At 45.7% G+C, this 12,613-nt stretch overlaps 1 protein-coding gene across 1 annotated transcript in view; it reads left to right on the top strand.

The window, feature by feature from the left end:
• The first annotated feature begins 2,667 nt into the window (after positions 1-2,667).
• Positions 2,668-12,613, top strand: part of PRTG (protogenin) — an 89,621-nt gene continuing 79,675 nt past the window's right edge. The window contains exons 1-2 of the mRNA XM_069867040.1: positions 2,668-2,722; positions 3,906-4,205. Coding sequence (XP_069723141.1) covers positions 2,668-2,722; positions 3,906-4,205 — 355 coding nt within the window. The remainder of the gene's footprint in view (positions 2,723-3,905; positions 4,206-12,613) is intronic.

Here is a 12,613-nt window from a genome sequence, read left to right on the forward strand (position 1 = left end):
GGACTGACTCCTGCTTCAAAGAAGGCTGGTGAATTGGGCAAGGAGGTTGTCCTTCCTGGGACGAGTGGGACGGTCTCCAGTGCTGGGCAGTTTAGCCAGCAGAGCCACCCCTCTCGTGCCCGTAGGCAGGAGCAGGGAGAGAGCACTACATCTAACAAAAGACTGTCTCAGCCTCTCCACCAACAGACCAAAGCTCATGGTATGGAAATGTTACCAGGTTACCTCCCAAAATGGGAGGTGGAGCACCTCCCATACCAGGACAGGCTGAGAAAGTTGGGGTTGTTCAGCCTGGAGAAGAGAAGATTCTGAGGAGACCTTAGAGCAACCTTCCATTACTTGAAGGGGCTACAAAAAGCTGGGGGGGGACTGTTTACAAAGATATGGAGTGATAGGATGAGGGGCAATGGGTGTAAAATTGAGAGGGGCAGATTTAGACTGGACATTAGAAGGAATTTCTTCACTGTAAGAGTGGTGAGGCCCTGGCACAGGTTGCCCAGAGCAGTTGTGGCTGCCCCATCCCTGGAGGTGTTCAAGACCAAGTTGGATGGGCCTTGGAGCCCCTCATCCAGTGGGAGGTGTCCCTGCCCATGGCAGAGGGTGGAACTGGGTGGGCTTTAAGGTCCCTTCCAACCCAAACTATTCAATGATTCAATGATTCTACAGTTCTATGATTCTATGACATCTTATATTCAGGTCACCGATCACCTGAGTTTAGCAGGAGACAGTGCGGTGCCAGCATGAGCTGCAGATGGAAGGGGTGAGTTTGCCGCAAGAAAGAATGAATGTTTAATCATTAATACTAAAAATAATAGAAACAAAAGTGCTTGTAAGTGGTATTTTCTGAAATATTTCACACTTCTTTGACTGGATAAAGTAAAACACTGAGGAAAATAAAAAAAAATTACTGGGTCAAGTGGACACTGTTGCTATATTTGCTCCCATTTGGACACCAAAGCAGTGCACGTGCAATTCTGCTCCACAAAGTGATTGTGAAACTGCCTGGATGCTTTTTTGGTAGCTAATTTGAATGTAAAGCAAATCTTGTCTAAAAAGCTCTCCTGAACACTCGCACCAAGATCAGAGCAAGCTGAATTTTTCTGCTTGTGTGTTTTTGACAAGTGAGGAAGGTGATACAGGTCAAACTATGGCTTAAATTGTGTTTAGATAGCTCTGATTTTCTTCTGAAGGTTTCCGGAGGAGCCACTGGCTGAGGCTATAGCTGGTCCTGGTGATGATGCAGCAGGAAGGGACAAAGTTTTGCTGCCAGCTACTTGCCCTGTGAGCTTTGCAGTGCTGGCAGGAACAAAAAGCAGTAAAAACTTGCCTGTCACTGAAGTCAGCAGCTCTCACAATGAATGCAAACAGGGGGCAAATCTGCTGAGTAAGAAGATGCCTTCCTACATGGTAACTTTAGAAGCCATAACTCTGAACAGACAAAAAAAAAGAGCTTAGAAATCACTGTCTGCAAGCATGGAGTAAAATCAGAGGGGAAGATGAGCACTTAAATGACAGCAGCAACATTTGCTTTGATGATACTCCCCCACAACCCCTCGGCAGGGTGTGAATAGCATGAATTTAAGCCATATGTTTGCCATTTAAGTTGCACTTTGGCTAGCTACATTTTGGATTTGAGGCAGAGGTAAACTGATGGCTGCTTTGGGGTGGAGACAAGCAACAGGCAGCTTGTCCTGGGCAGCAGCACCTGCCCGGGGCCTCTGGGACCAGTTCTATCAGTGCTGTAGGAAGGGGTCGGCGAAACCCCCTGACACAGCGGCCCTCGATTTCTGATCGGCTCCCTTCCTTGCATTCAAAAACCAGTCTGGGTGTGTGGGAAAGCCAGTTCCACCTGGGCTGTGGAACCTGGACATCGCTGCACCTGCACCGCAGGGCACGGGGCTGGGGATGATGCCCTGGGCGGCAGCTCTGGGTTTGGCACAGAGCTCGGGCGCAGCGGCTGACATCCCCGAGCCCTCGTGGCCTGCGAGGAGCTGCCGTCGGGTCCTGGGTCTGCTCTCCGCTTCCAGGGCTACCGGAGCTGCCGTTGGGCACCGGAGCTACAGAGGCTGCCAGCGGGTTCCAGGTCCCGGGGCTGCCAGCGGGTCCCGGAGCTTCCAGAACTGCCAGAGCTACCGTTAGGTACCAGGGATGCCACCGGGCTCCAGGTCCCAGGCCTGATGGAGCTGCTGGAGCTGCCGTCGGGTCCCGGGGCTCCCGGAGACACCGGAGCTGCCGTCGGGCACCCGGTTCCAGGTCCCGGGGCTGACGGAGCCGCCGGGGCTGCCGTCGGGTCCCGGGGCTGCCACCGGATCCCGGAGCTGCCGTCGGGTCCCGGGGCTGCTGGACCCGCCACCGGGTCCCAGGGCTACCAGAGCTGCTGGAGCTACCGTCGGGCACCGGGTTCCAGGTCCCGGGGCTGATGGAGCCGCCGGGGCTGCCGTCGGGTCCCCGGAGCTGCTACCCGCACTCGGGGCTACCGCCGTATCCCCGGGCCGCCGTCGGGTCCCGCCGCCCCCTGGTGCCTCCCCCGCCCCCGCCCGCCGCCGGGTCCCGCCCCCGGCGCTGCCCTCGCCCCCCTCCCCCGGGGCCGGGCCGGGGCCGTGTCTCCTCCCCCGCCCGCTGCCCGCTCTCTCCCGCGGCGGCCGGCGGGGCTGCTGCGCCTCCCGCCGAATGGCGCCGCCGCTCCCGCTGCTGCTGCTGCCGCTGCTGCTGCCGCTGCCGCCAGGTGAGCCCCGCGCCCATTGTCCGCCGCACGTGGGGCGCCGACCCGCGCTGGGGCCGCGACGGGGCGGCCGGTGGCTGTGCTGGGGCTGGGGCTGGGGCTGGGTCTGCGCTGGGGCTGGGTCTGCGCTGGGACTGGGGCTGCGCTGGGGCTGGGGCTGCAGTGGGGCTAGTGGACCGCCAGGGCTTGGTGGCCCTGCGGTGAGGCTGGAGGTGCGATGGGGCAAGCGGCACAGTGGGGCTGGTGCTGTGCGATGGGGCTGCTTGGCAGTGCCGTGGGGCTAGAGCTGCGATGGGACGAGCACCGCAGTGGGGCTGGTGGGTGCGAGGGGTGAGTGGCTCATTGGGGCTGCCTGGTGGGGCGGTGGGGCTGGTGGTACGACGGGGCGAGCGGCGCGGTGGGGCTGCAGTGGGTCAGCCTGCCCGTGCGGTGGGTCTGGGGCTGCGGTGGGGTGGGGGCTCCACAGGCAGGGGGCACAGGCGGAGAGTCCTGCCGCGGCGCTCCGTGGGAGCTAATGGGCGCTGCGCCCGTGAGCTGGGGCACGAGGGGCGCCAGGCCGTGCGAGGGGCTTTTGCTGACCATATCTTGTAAAATTAGGCTTTTATGACTCGTCCTGCTCTGTAGGCAGGCTTGTAAAATAAGCCACACCTGTGCAACAGCCCCCCACGCTCATCTCCGCACAACTCTGCTCATCTCTTCTCACCTCCAGGCATCTCTCTTGGTGTGTCTCCATGCTGCTCCTTCTGCTCACCTCCACGCTTCTTCCTCTACTCACCTCCTCTCGCTTCCACTTGCCTCCACGCATCTGCGTGCATCCCCCTCTGCTCACTTCCATGTTTCTCCCTCCATTCATCTCCATGAGTCTCTCTCTGGTCATTTCCATGCCTCTCCCTGCACTCACCTCCGCTCACGTCCACACTTCTCCCTCCATGCCTGAGCCATGCGTACGGCCGCGCGGGTGTTTGAAGCGCTGGTTCTCCAGTCTTTGAACACTAGGAGGGAAGCACCTGTGTGTTTTACAGTCCAATGGCTTTACCCCCATTGAAGTCAAGACTGCAGTTTTCCCAGAGTTTTCAGAGTTTGGAAGGCTCAGATTTCTGAGAGCCTGGAATAGTGATAGCACTCGCGGTGCGCTCGGTAACTTCCACATCTATACTCACAGGCAAAATCTTCTTTTTCTTAGGAGTGTGCTGCTTTAGTGAACTGTTTTTTGTGAAAGAGCCTCAGGACGTTACCGTCTCAAGGAAGGATCCGGTGGTTTTAGACTGCCAAGCCCATGGTGAAGCTCCCATCACTATTACATGGCTGAAAAATGGTGGCAAAGTACCTGAAAATGAACGGATCTACACTTTATCCAACGGCTCATTATATATCAGTGAGGTAGAAGGAAAGAGAGGAGAGCTGTCTGATGAAGGATTTTACCAGTGTTTAGCTCTGAACAAATACGGGGCCATTCTCAGTCAAAAAAGCCACCTCACGCTAGCAAGTAAGTCCCAGCTCTTGTTTATTAACCTGCTCCTGACTTTGTGACAGAAGTCCCTGAACGGTGCACAACAACCTATCACACAGAGTCACAGAACTGTTTAGGTTTAAAAAGACCTTTAAGATCATCAAGTCCAATTGTGTACCTGAAAAGACAAATTAGGAAAGCAAGGATCATGTTGATTCTGCAGAACCTTTGTTTCTTTTTAAATGCGTAAAGATCATGAGCAAAACTTATGGTGCCCCCTTTTCAACGTGTCGGGAGCATCACAGCCACTGGTGAGACCTCTTAGGCAGTTGTGCCTTGTGTTGGTGGCTCATGTAGGTCTCTGGTCTCCAGAGCAGGTGCTGATGCAGAGCTGTGCTGCCAACCTGCTGCAAAAGTCCCGGGTCTTGTTTCTCAAGTGCTGTTCAGGCAGCCTTACAAATTACCTGCAAATCTGGTTAAAAAATTATTATTCCTTGTTCAATAGCTTGGTGGTTGAGTCACCATCCCTGGAGGTGTCTAAAAGAGAGGTAGATGAGGTACTGAAGGACATGGCTTGGTGGCAGATATGAATGGTTGGACTTAATGATCTAAGAGGTCTTTTCCAACCTCATGATTCAATGATTCTGTGTTGCGTGGTGCCATCTTGGGGCAGGGCACAATGATAGTAGAGATCATAGAATCATAGAATAGTTTGGGTTGGAAGGAACCTTAAAGATTACCTAGTTCCACCCCCCTTGCCATGAGCAGGGACAACTCCCACTGGATCAGGCTGCTCAAGGCCCATCTAACCTGGCCTTGAACACCTCCAGGGATGGGGCAGCTACCACTGCTCTGGGCAACCTCTTCTAGGGCCTCACCACTCTCATGGTGAAGAAATTCCTCCTTATGTCTAGTCTAAATCTGGTTGTCTTGGGGAAGGGAAGAGGGGGAAAGTTGTCTGGGCTACTGTGAGGGTTAGATTACCCAGTGCATGTTTTTCTGACGTGTTGAGCCAAGCAGATGTGTCGATGCTGTCCATTTTGGAACTGCCTCAGGGTCCTCTGGAACTGCCCTCGGTGCCTGCTGTGTGCTTCCACTGGGAAGTGAGAGACGTGTTTCTAGGGTGACCCCCTACTACTGGACGAATGCTGAAGGAAATAGTTGTGTGTAATTGCCTTTATGGCTTTAACAGTCTGACCCTGAGCGTGTGTTGTCCTTCATTTTCCTAGGATATTTAAAGGTATTGAGCAAGAGATGTATGTTAGGAACTGAATACCTTTTTCCATGCTGGTGCAGAGCTTTGCCAGTAGGCTGCTTCTACAACACTCTTTTTTGCTTTCCAGAAGTACATGGAGTCATTTCAAAGAAATAACACAGAGAGTACACAGTTTATGTAGTCTTCTCATGTTCCCTCTATAATAGGACTTAACTGATGAACTTAATCTAATAGGAAAAGGCTTCCTTTGACCTCTTCAACCCTGGTTTAAGTAACAAGTTGCACAAAACTCTGGTGCCAGTACCTCTACAGAAGCCTGATGATAGTTGTAAATTGCAAGTTTTACCAAATTCAGTCTGAATCTAGGTAATAAAATTGTTACATCAGCTTACATTAAAAAATGTCTGAATATTAGCACACATTTTGTTTCTGAATGTTTCTGAACTGATTATAAAAACTATCTGTGAGACACCCCAGGGAAGTGTGAAATCACTCGTTCAGTGAGCTAGAACTTTGGGCAGTTGAAAACCAGCCTGGAAGTAGGCGGCTCCAAGTAAGTGATGAGTTTTTTCACATGCTGCAAGAGGCTGATTTGTGAACTCTCAGTTTCAAAAACCTGGCTACTAATTGTTTTGTTTCCTGGCATCCTACTCATAAACAGGATTAATAGACCTAGCAGTGCTCGGATACTTGTGATAAAATGATGAAAAATGAAGTATTGTTGACATTTATATTCACATCATTAGGTTTCAGAGTGTCAAAACCATTAATAAACACACTGAAGAAAATCTTTCTTAAAAGGAATGGGAAGTTGTTGTTAATAAATATAAAGCAAAGCAGCGGCTGGTGTAATCTTCATGTAGGAGTGTTGAAAATTCAGGGCCATTGTAAATCTGGCAACTTGCAGGATGAGCTTTTTTTTTTTTATCAGAACTTCTGGAGCACTGTAGTAGTATAGCACAGTAATAAACTTGTATCTGGTTTTATTCAGACACTACTGAAGTTTTATAAACGTTTGCTTCTCGCATGCACATTATTTTACTAGAAACAAGGTTTAGTTTTGGTTTTATAATGAAAGATTTCACCAAGGAAGAGTTATGAACCAATTGGTTGCACGCTGAGGAACGAGGCTCTTATTTTGCAACCCTTTTTTTTCTTTCCTTTTTTTTTTCCTCCCCCTCCCCTGTAAGACTGTGACAAAAGGTTTCTTTTGCTTTTTGAATACTTGAAAGGTTTCCTATGGCTGTTGGAGAAAACTAGAAGAGATAGTGGATCCATAATGATCACAGTAGGTGGTGTTGACTTAGCGATTAAGTGGTTAACTAGTGGCCAAACATGAAATTATCCTGTGTAGCAGTCTCTTATTTTTAGTTGTGTTCCAATTTGAGTGGTTTCAGAATATCATCTTTGCTGTAAAGCTGTGAAACAAGGCAGTAATTTGTATTGTTGTTTTTTGAAGCCAATAAAACACGTGCAAAATTAGTTTTATATCTTATTTTTACAGTGTTTGTCTGCTATCCCGAGTTGATTTTTGAACTTTGCAGATGTTTTAAGTGAAATAAATTCCAAGTCTTGTGGGGGATTTTTGTAGGCTTATAATTTTTTTTAGGAGCAGTTGTGGGTTGCTGTGAAGGCAAATTACCTTGTGGTCAGGGTACAGAAGGAACTATACATATTAAACAGGTGGAGAATAGGCATTAAATGGGCATTCTTTCTTTGGAGGAAAAAAGCAAATGCTTTCTTCAGTCTCTGGTAGCAGCAGGGTGCGAGGATGTTCTTTTACTTTGCCTGGTCAGAGCTTTTGCTAGTAAGCTTATCTTTTGCTGTGGAATTGTAATGTTTAGTGTTGCATTTGGAAATCAAAAACTTTAATCTGTCCAAGAGTTTAAGATATGAACACACAAGGAGATCAGGTCTTGGTTTCTAAAGTTAGGAACTGGAAGCTGAAGGTTGCACTCTTGGCAAGAATTCCATTATTCATGTGCAAATTAAGAATTCACAGGGTTAAAAGGTTAGAAACTGGCCAGGATGAGGTTTACCCTTGTGATAAAGAGCAGATGACCCTCATTCATTGGCCAAAGCTTTCATGTAGCTCCTCTGCAAAGTTAGTGATTGCCATGAATTGTTCTTGAGGAATGCAGAAATTCAAATGTGAGCAGGCCTTTCCTTAAGTGTCACTATGGAGCCTTATCTCCCGAGCACATCAGAGTAGGTCTGCAGGGACAGGGTTCCTCCCCAGAGGCCCCAAGGCTTTGCTTTCCTGTTGTTCATCCATGCACAAAAGAATTTGACTAATTTAGGGCTTTTTTTTTTTTTTTTTTGTGAGATCCCCCTACTTTTTTAAAGGAAACTGTGGGGCTGAGGTATTGCTTAGGTGAAAATAAATATTAGTTTCAGTACATGCTTGTAGTTGCTTCCGAAGTGGGGTAATTGATGGGAGGGAGGAGGAGAGGAGAGGAGGAGGCTCCTATGTGGTTCTTTGTGAGGCAACATGTGGGGGTAAAACGCTAATAGTGAAGGGTATACTTAGTCAAAATTCAATTTGCTGCTATTGGGAGAGGACTCATTTAATTGAATATAAAAGGAATGTAGGTTGTGGAGAAGGTCTAAGCACATTTGGAACAACTTTGAATCAGCCAAAAATAAACAAGCTGAGATTTTTGTATTCCTACATTTTTAAATTACTGTTTGACCACAGTTAATTCAGATTCTGTTTAAAAATAAAGCTACGCTTCCAGTAAGATAGTGTCAAGAAAAAATTGAGAAGGTAGATCACGCTCTGAAGCTTGTGCCATGGGCTTTGGGCAGTGATTGGACAAGATGCTCACTGTTTATTTCCGTTTCTCAAAAAGTGGAAATTGAGGTCTTGGGATGGTGGGATGGGATTGAAGAAAGGAATAAATCATTATGTTAAGGGAATGAATTAGCTTGAGCAATAACAAGAATAATAAGAATCAAATCTTGGCTAGCTTATGGTTAGAAAGAATGTGATTGTAACAGGAGTTCAGCTTGTTTACCAGGAACAACTCAAGTACTGAAAGGACAGTCCTGCAGCAGGAACCAAGGACAGACCTGAGCTACCAGTATAAAAGTCATGTAACCAGTCTCAAAAGTTGGACACACCAGGTGTGTTAACCCCATGTGCAGTGCCATTTATTAAAAGAATACCTGCTTTATAATCCAATCAGTATTGATTATTGAGTTGGCTTTTCACGGCATCAGGATCTATACAGCCAGGTAGGAGCACCCTATGTAATCCTTTCTCCTCTTGTAATTTGGCTGAACTGATTTTAATGTTTGTGAATGATGGGAAATCTAAGCCTGGTTCTTCGCGTACAGGTTTCTACATTTCACAAGAGTGAAAGGTTATGCAAGCAGAAGGTTTCTGGGAACGGGCTCCTGGAGGGAAACTGTGTGCATGCTGCACTTAGTGAAATGCTGGGCCCTTTACACGTATCAGGCTGTGCTTTGTGGAGAGTTTGTAGTTTTGCTTACCTGCTGTGGCAGTGGTGTGACTTCTGGTCCCGCTGTCATGCTAATAATTGGCAATATTTATGTTTTTGAAATCCTAATAACATCTTTTGCTCTGCTTTTAAATATTTGCACTTTAGAGCAGATCCAGCTGAGCCTCATTCTCTACTGTGACAATCATGTTTTCTTAGCAGCTCCAGCTGTTTGTTCCCACATTTGCGTTGTGCCCTTCCTTGTGTGGGCACAGCTGCACGTGTGGCTAACTGAACAGGGAACTGATCTGGGTTAAAATAATAGAATTAAAACAAAAGATGCTGTTTAACCCAAGTGAGTTCCCTGATGCGGTTTGTCACGGAGCCACTCATGGTGATTGCACTGGCGTAACTGAGAGGAATGATGTGGATGTAGGAAGACTTGGTGGGGACAGAGGAAGGCTACTGAAACCTACTGTTGCAAAAATAAGTGGTCGTCAAAACTACAGCCTTTATAGAGCATGTGTGAAGGCCAAAAATTTGCTCTTGTGCTAGTATTTTTTTATAAATTGATTTTAATTTCTTGCTTTAAACAAAGGAATTAATTGCTGTGGTCAGGATTAATAGCTGTGGTCTTAATAATATAGTTTTCATCTTGTATGGAATCTGTCATATCAGGTATCTTCCAAAGCTCTATGTAGTTCAAAGGGATGTCTAATCACTTTAAATATTAATATTGAGAGGAGTCTTAACGCTGTAGAACTGATGTGGTTACAGACACAGAAGCTGTTGGTTTAGGTTTTCACAAGTGCTGCCTTATTGCTGCTGCTTTGATTAGTTGATGTGAATCTTCTGAGATGAGAGTCTGTTTCTAAGCTGAGTGTGCGCATGGCTGATCCTTGATGCATTTAAATTCCTGTATTTAAGGCAGGAGGAGGGAATTTTATGTTTCAGTTTGCAATGGTTAAATAGAGCAGTAAGATTTTTTTGTTCTTTAACTGGGATATGATGAAGAAATAAGGGAACTGGGAAATATTTTCCTTCTTAATTCTTTTTCTTGTAGGATTTTCCTCTAGAACTCCCCTAGATGTCTTTTGAGCTGAACTTCTACATCACCTTTACAGAAGAAATTGTCAACATCCTATTAAGACATGAGGAATGGTTGTGGTTTTTTTTTTTGGCACTAGGGCATTTGCTATTCTTTTGACTGGCCTGCACTTCTAAGAGCTTTTCCGCAGACTAAATGATGGGCTTTTACATGGTTGCCAGGACAAAAAAATGTATAAAACTTATTGCACATGAACAGTGTTTGTTTCCACTACCACATTACTATAGAAGTGAGATTTTTATGGGTTTCCTCAACACCTCTGATTCAAATTTCTGTCAAGCGTACTGCCAAACTGAGGCATTTCATGCCCTTGCTTTTCTTCCTAGCTAGTATGGCCAAAGCTGTTATGGTTCTTTCTAGTTTTTTTCACTGTATAATGTATGAAGTTTTTAGTGGCTTCTTTTTTAAGGCAATGCTCAGTCTTATTGGCAGTGTACCCTGTAGCTAATAGAACCTTCACCTACCTGAGAAATTTTGAAGGAAAACGGTACCGTGCTAAAAGCTCTTCAGAGCTGTGACTAGAGGCTCTTGCTTCTTACCTGCTGCAAGTTTTACGTGTGATATGTGCCCTAAACTATCGAGATTTCTTTTCTACTTGCAAAGCAATGTATGGCAGCCAAGGATGGTGTTCTCTTCTTGAAACGTGGTGCTCCCCCCTGCTGCTCCCTTTCTTCTCCCTCCCTCCCTCCCTTTGCATTTCTTGGTGTAGAAATTGTTGAAAGGGCATTCAGTAAGGCCTCCTTTTGTCAGCCAGCTCTTATTATCCTAAAGAAAAGGATCTCACTCTGAGCAGTTGTTTGCCTAGAGACTTGTTGTCACGTCTTCACAATTTAACAGCTGTGGCTATTGATGGTGTGCAGAACAATTTAAGACGATGACAAAAGAGAATCTTAGAGGAAGAATGTGTAAGTTACTAAACGTTTCCCTGTAGAAATATGGTCATTTCCATTGTTGGACAAATTTGTGCTTAGTTTTTGTGTGCCTTCCTCAGGATTTTGTATCTTTCCAGTCTTACCTTCAAAATTGTGGACATAATCTTTTGTTTAGTTTTGCACTCGTTTTTTTTTGTTTCATCAATAGGCACAGCTGTTAAATTGGGATTGATTACTTCCAGTCTTTATAACTGGTAATCACCACCTAAGTGAAAAAGTAATCAACAACGTCAAGTCTCCACATTTTGTTGAGTTAGTGTGGGTTGTATGGTCAACATTAGTTACTAGGGTCAACCTCTACATAGCTTTTAAGCAGCAGTATTTTAAGCAGTATCTACATTTTTAAGTTGATTATCTCAGCAATTGAGTTAGAGGAGAAAAAAGCTGTCGCATTAGATGGATCTGTGTTGGGAGTTAGAAATCCATCTGGCAGCCTTGCAAAAAGTACTTAAACAGCGGAAACTTTTTTTTTATTTGTATGGATGAAATTGTTACTTTTTTAATAGACGGAGGTAAAGAGCAGACATAGGATGGAGATGGTTGTGAAACCACCAGAGTGTGGAGGGTTTGTCTGTGACTTAGTGAAATTATTGTGACCTCCCCTTCTATGTTGTTTTTTTCTGTATGTAAAAGTTTTGGAGGGAGATGGTCTCTATATATTACAGGAAAATGTAAATAAGCACTACTAGGTATTTTCTTTACTGCCTTTGCTTTGTTTAATAACTCTACAGTAATTCTGGTCAGGTTTTTTTTAGTGAAACTGAATTTGATCTTCTTAGGTGAGTGGAAGTTTTTTTTTTTTTAGTTTTAACAGCATGAATATTCACAAAGGCAAAATAAACTCAGCAGTGTTTGGGTAATACAGTTATGATTTTGAGGCCCTGTTGCAAAGTTCTTACTTCTCAATTACTTATCTCTGTTGGGTAGGAGGTTTCTGACACATCAGTGCATCTGCAGGTTAGGGGTGTAGGATCTCGGCAGCATCATTTCCCCTAGGTGCACATAGGTCTCCTGTATGCTCATCAAGTTCACTTAGACTCATTATCAAACAGCAAAAATGACAGAATGTGCAATCTTTGTATTTCATGGGGTAAAGATTCCAGGGTTACTGAGTCTTTCTGTGCCATTGTTACACTAAAAAGCTTTTATAACTCCAGCTGTGGTCAGGGTATTGCCTGAGTTTGGCTGATGGGAAAACTCTGGAAATTTTTCGGTAGTTAAGCCTGAGGAAGTTATGTTTGCTTCCAGCCTGAACACTTAATAATTAATTGCAGCAGTTGTGATGGTATTCAGTGAGTACCTACTCACATACTGGGTGTCAGAGCAATAGAATGCAATGTGAGACATGAAATACTGAAAATGAACGTGTTATAAAAGACATGGGAATGCTGACAACAAGCTTATGTCCTAAGCCGTTATCACAATTTAATCATTAGTCTGAGGCAATGTACCAAGATACTGTTTCACCATCACTGGAGAGAGAGATAGTCAGTGAGGACTGCCGTTATTTAATATTCTGTAGTCGTGATTCTGGGTTTATACCTGTATAAACTGATTTCTTCTGACTGAAGTAGTAAGAGTACACACTTATGAATGGTTAGGAAATGATCTTACGGAGTTGTTTCTGCATGTAGGCAAAGTTTTGAGGAAAGGAAATACTTCTGGAATATGAAATAAATGCAGTCGTGCCTTTCCAAAGTTGTAGCAAAGTTGAGAATAGACAAGGACTTTTGTTATAAATTGAG

The sequence above is a fragment of the Phaenicophaeus curvirostris genome, chromosome 12, assembly GCF_032191515.1.
Source record: "Phaenicophaeus curvirostris isolate KB17595 chromosome 12, BPBGC_Pcur_1.0, whole genome shotgun sequence".
NCBI classification, from domain to species: domain Eukaryota; kingdom Metazoa; phylum Chordata; class Aves; order Cuculiformes; family Cuculidae; genus Phaenicophaeus; species Phaenicophaeus curvirostris.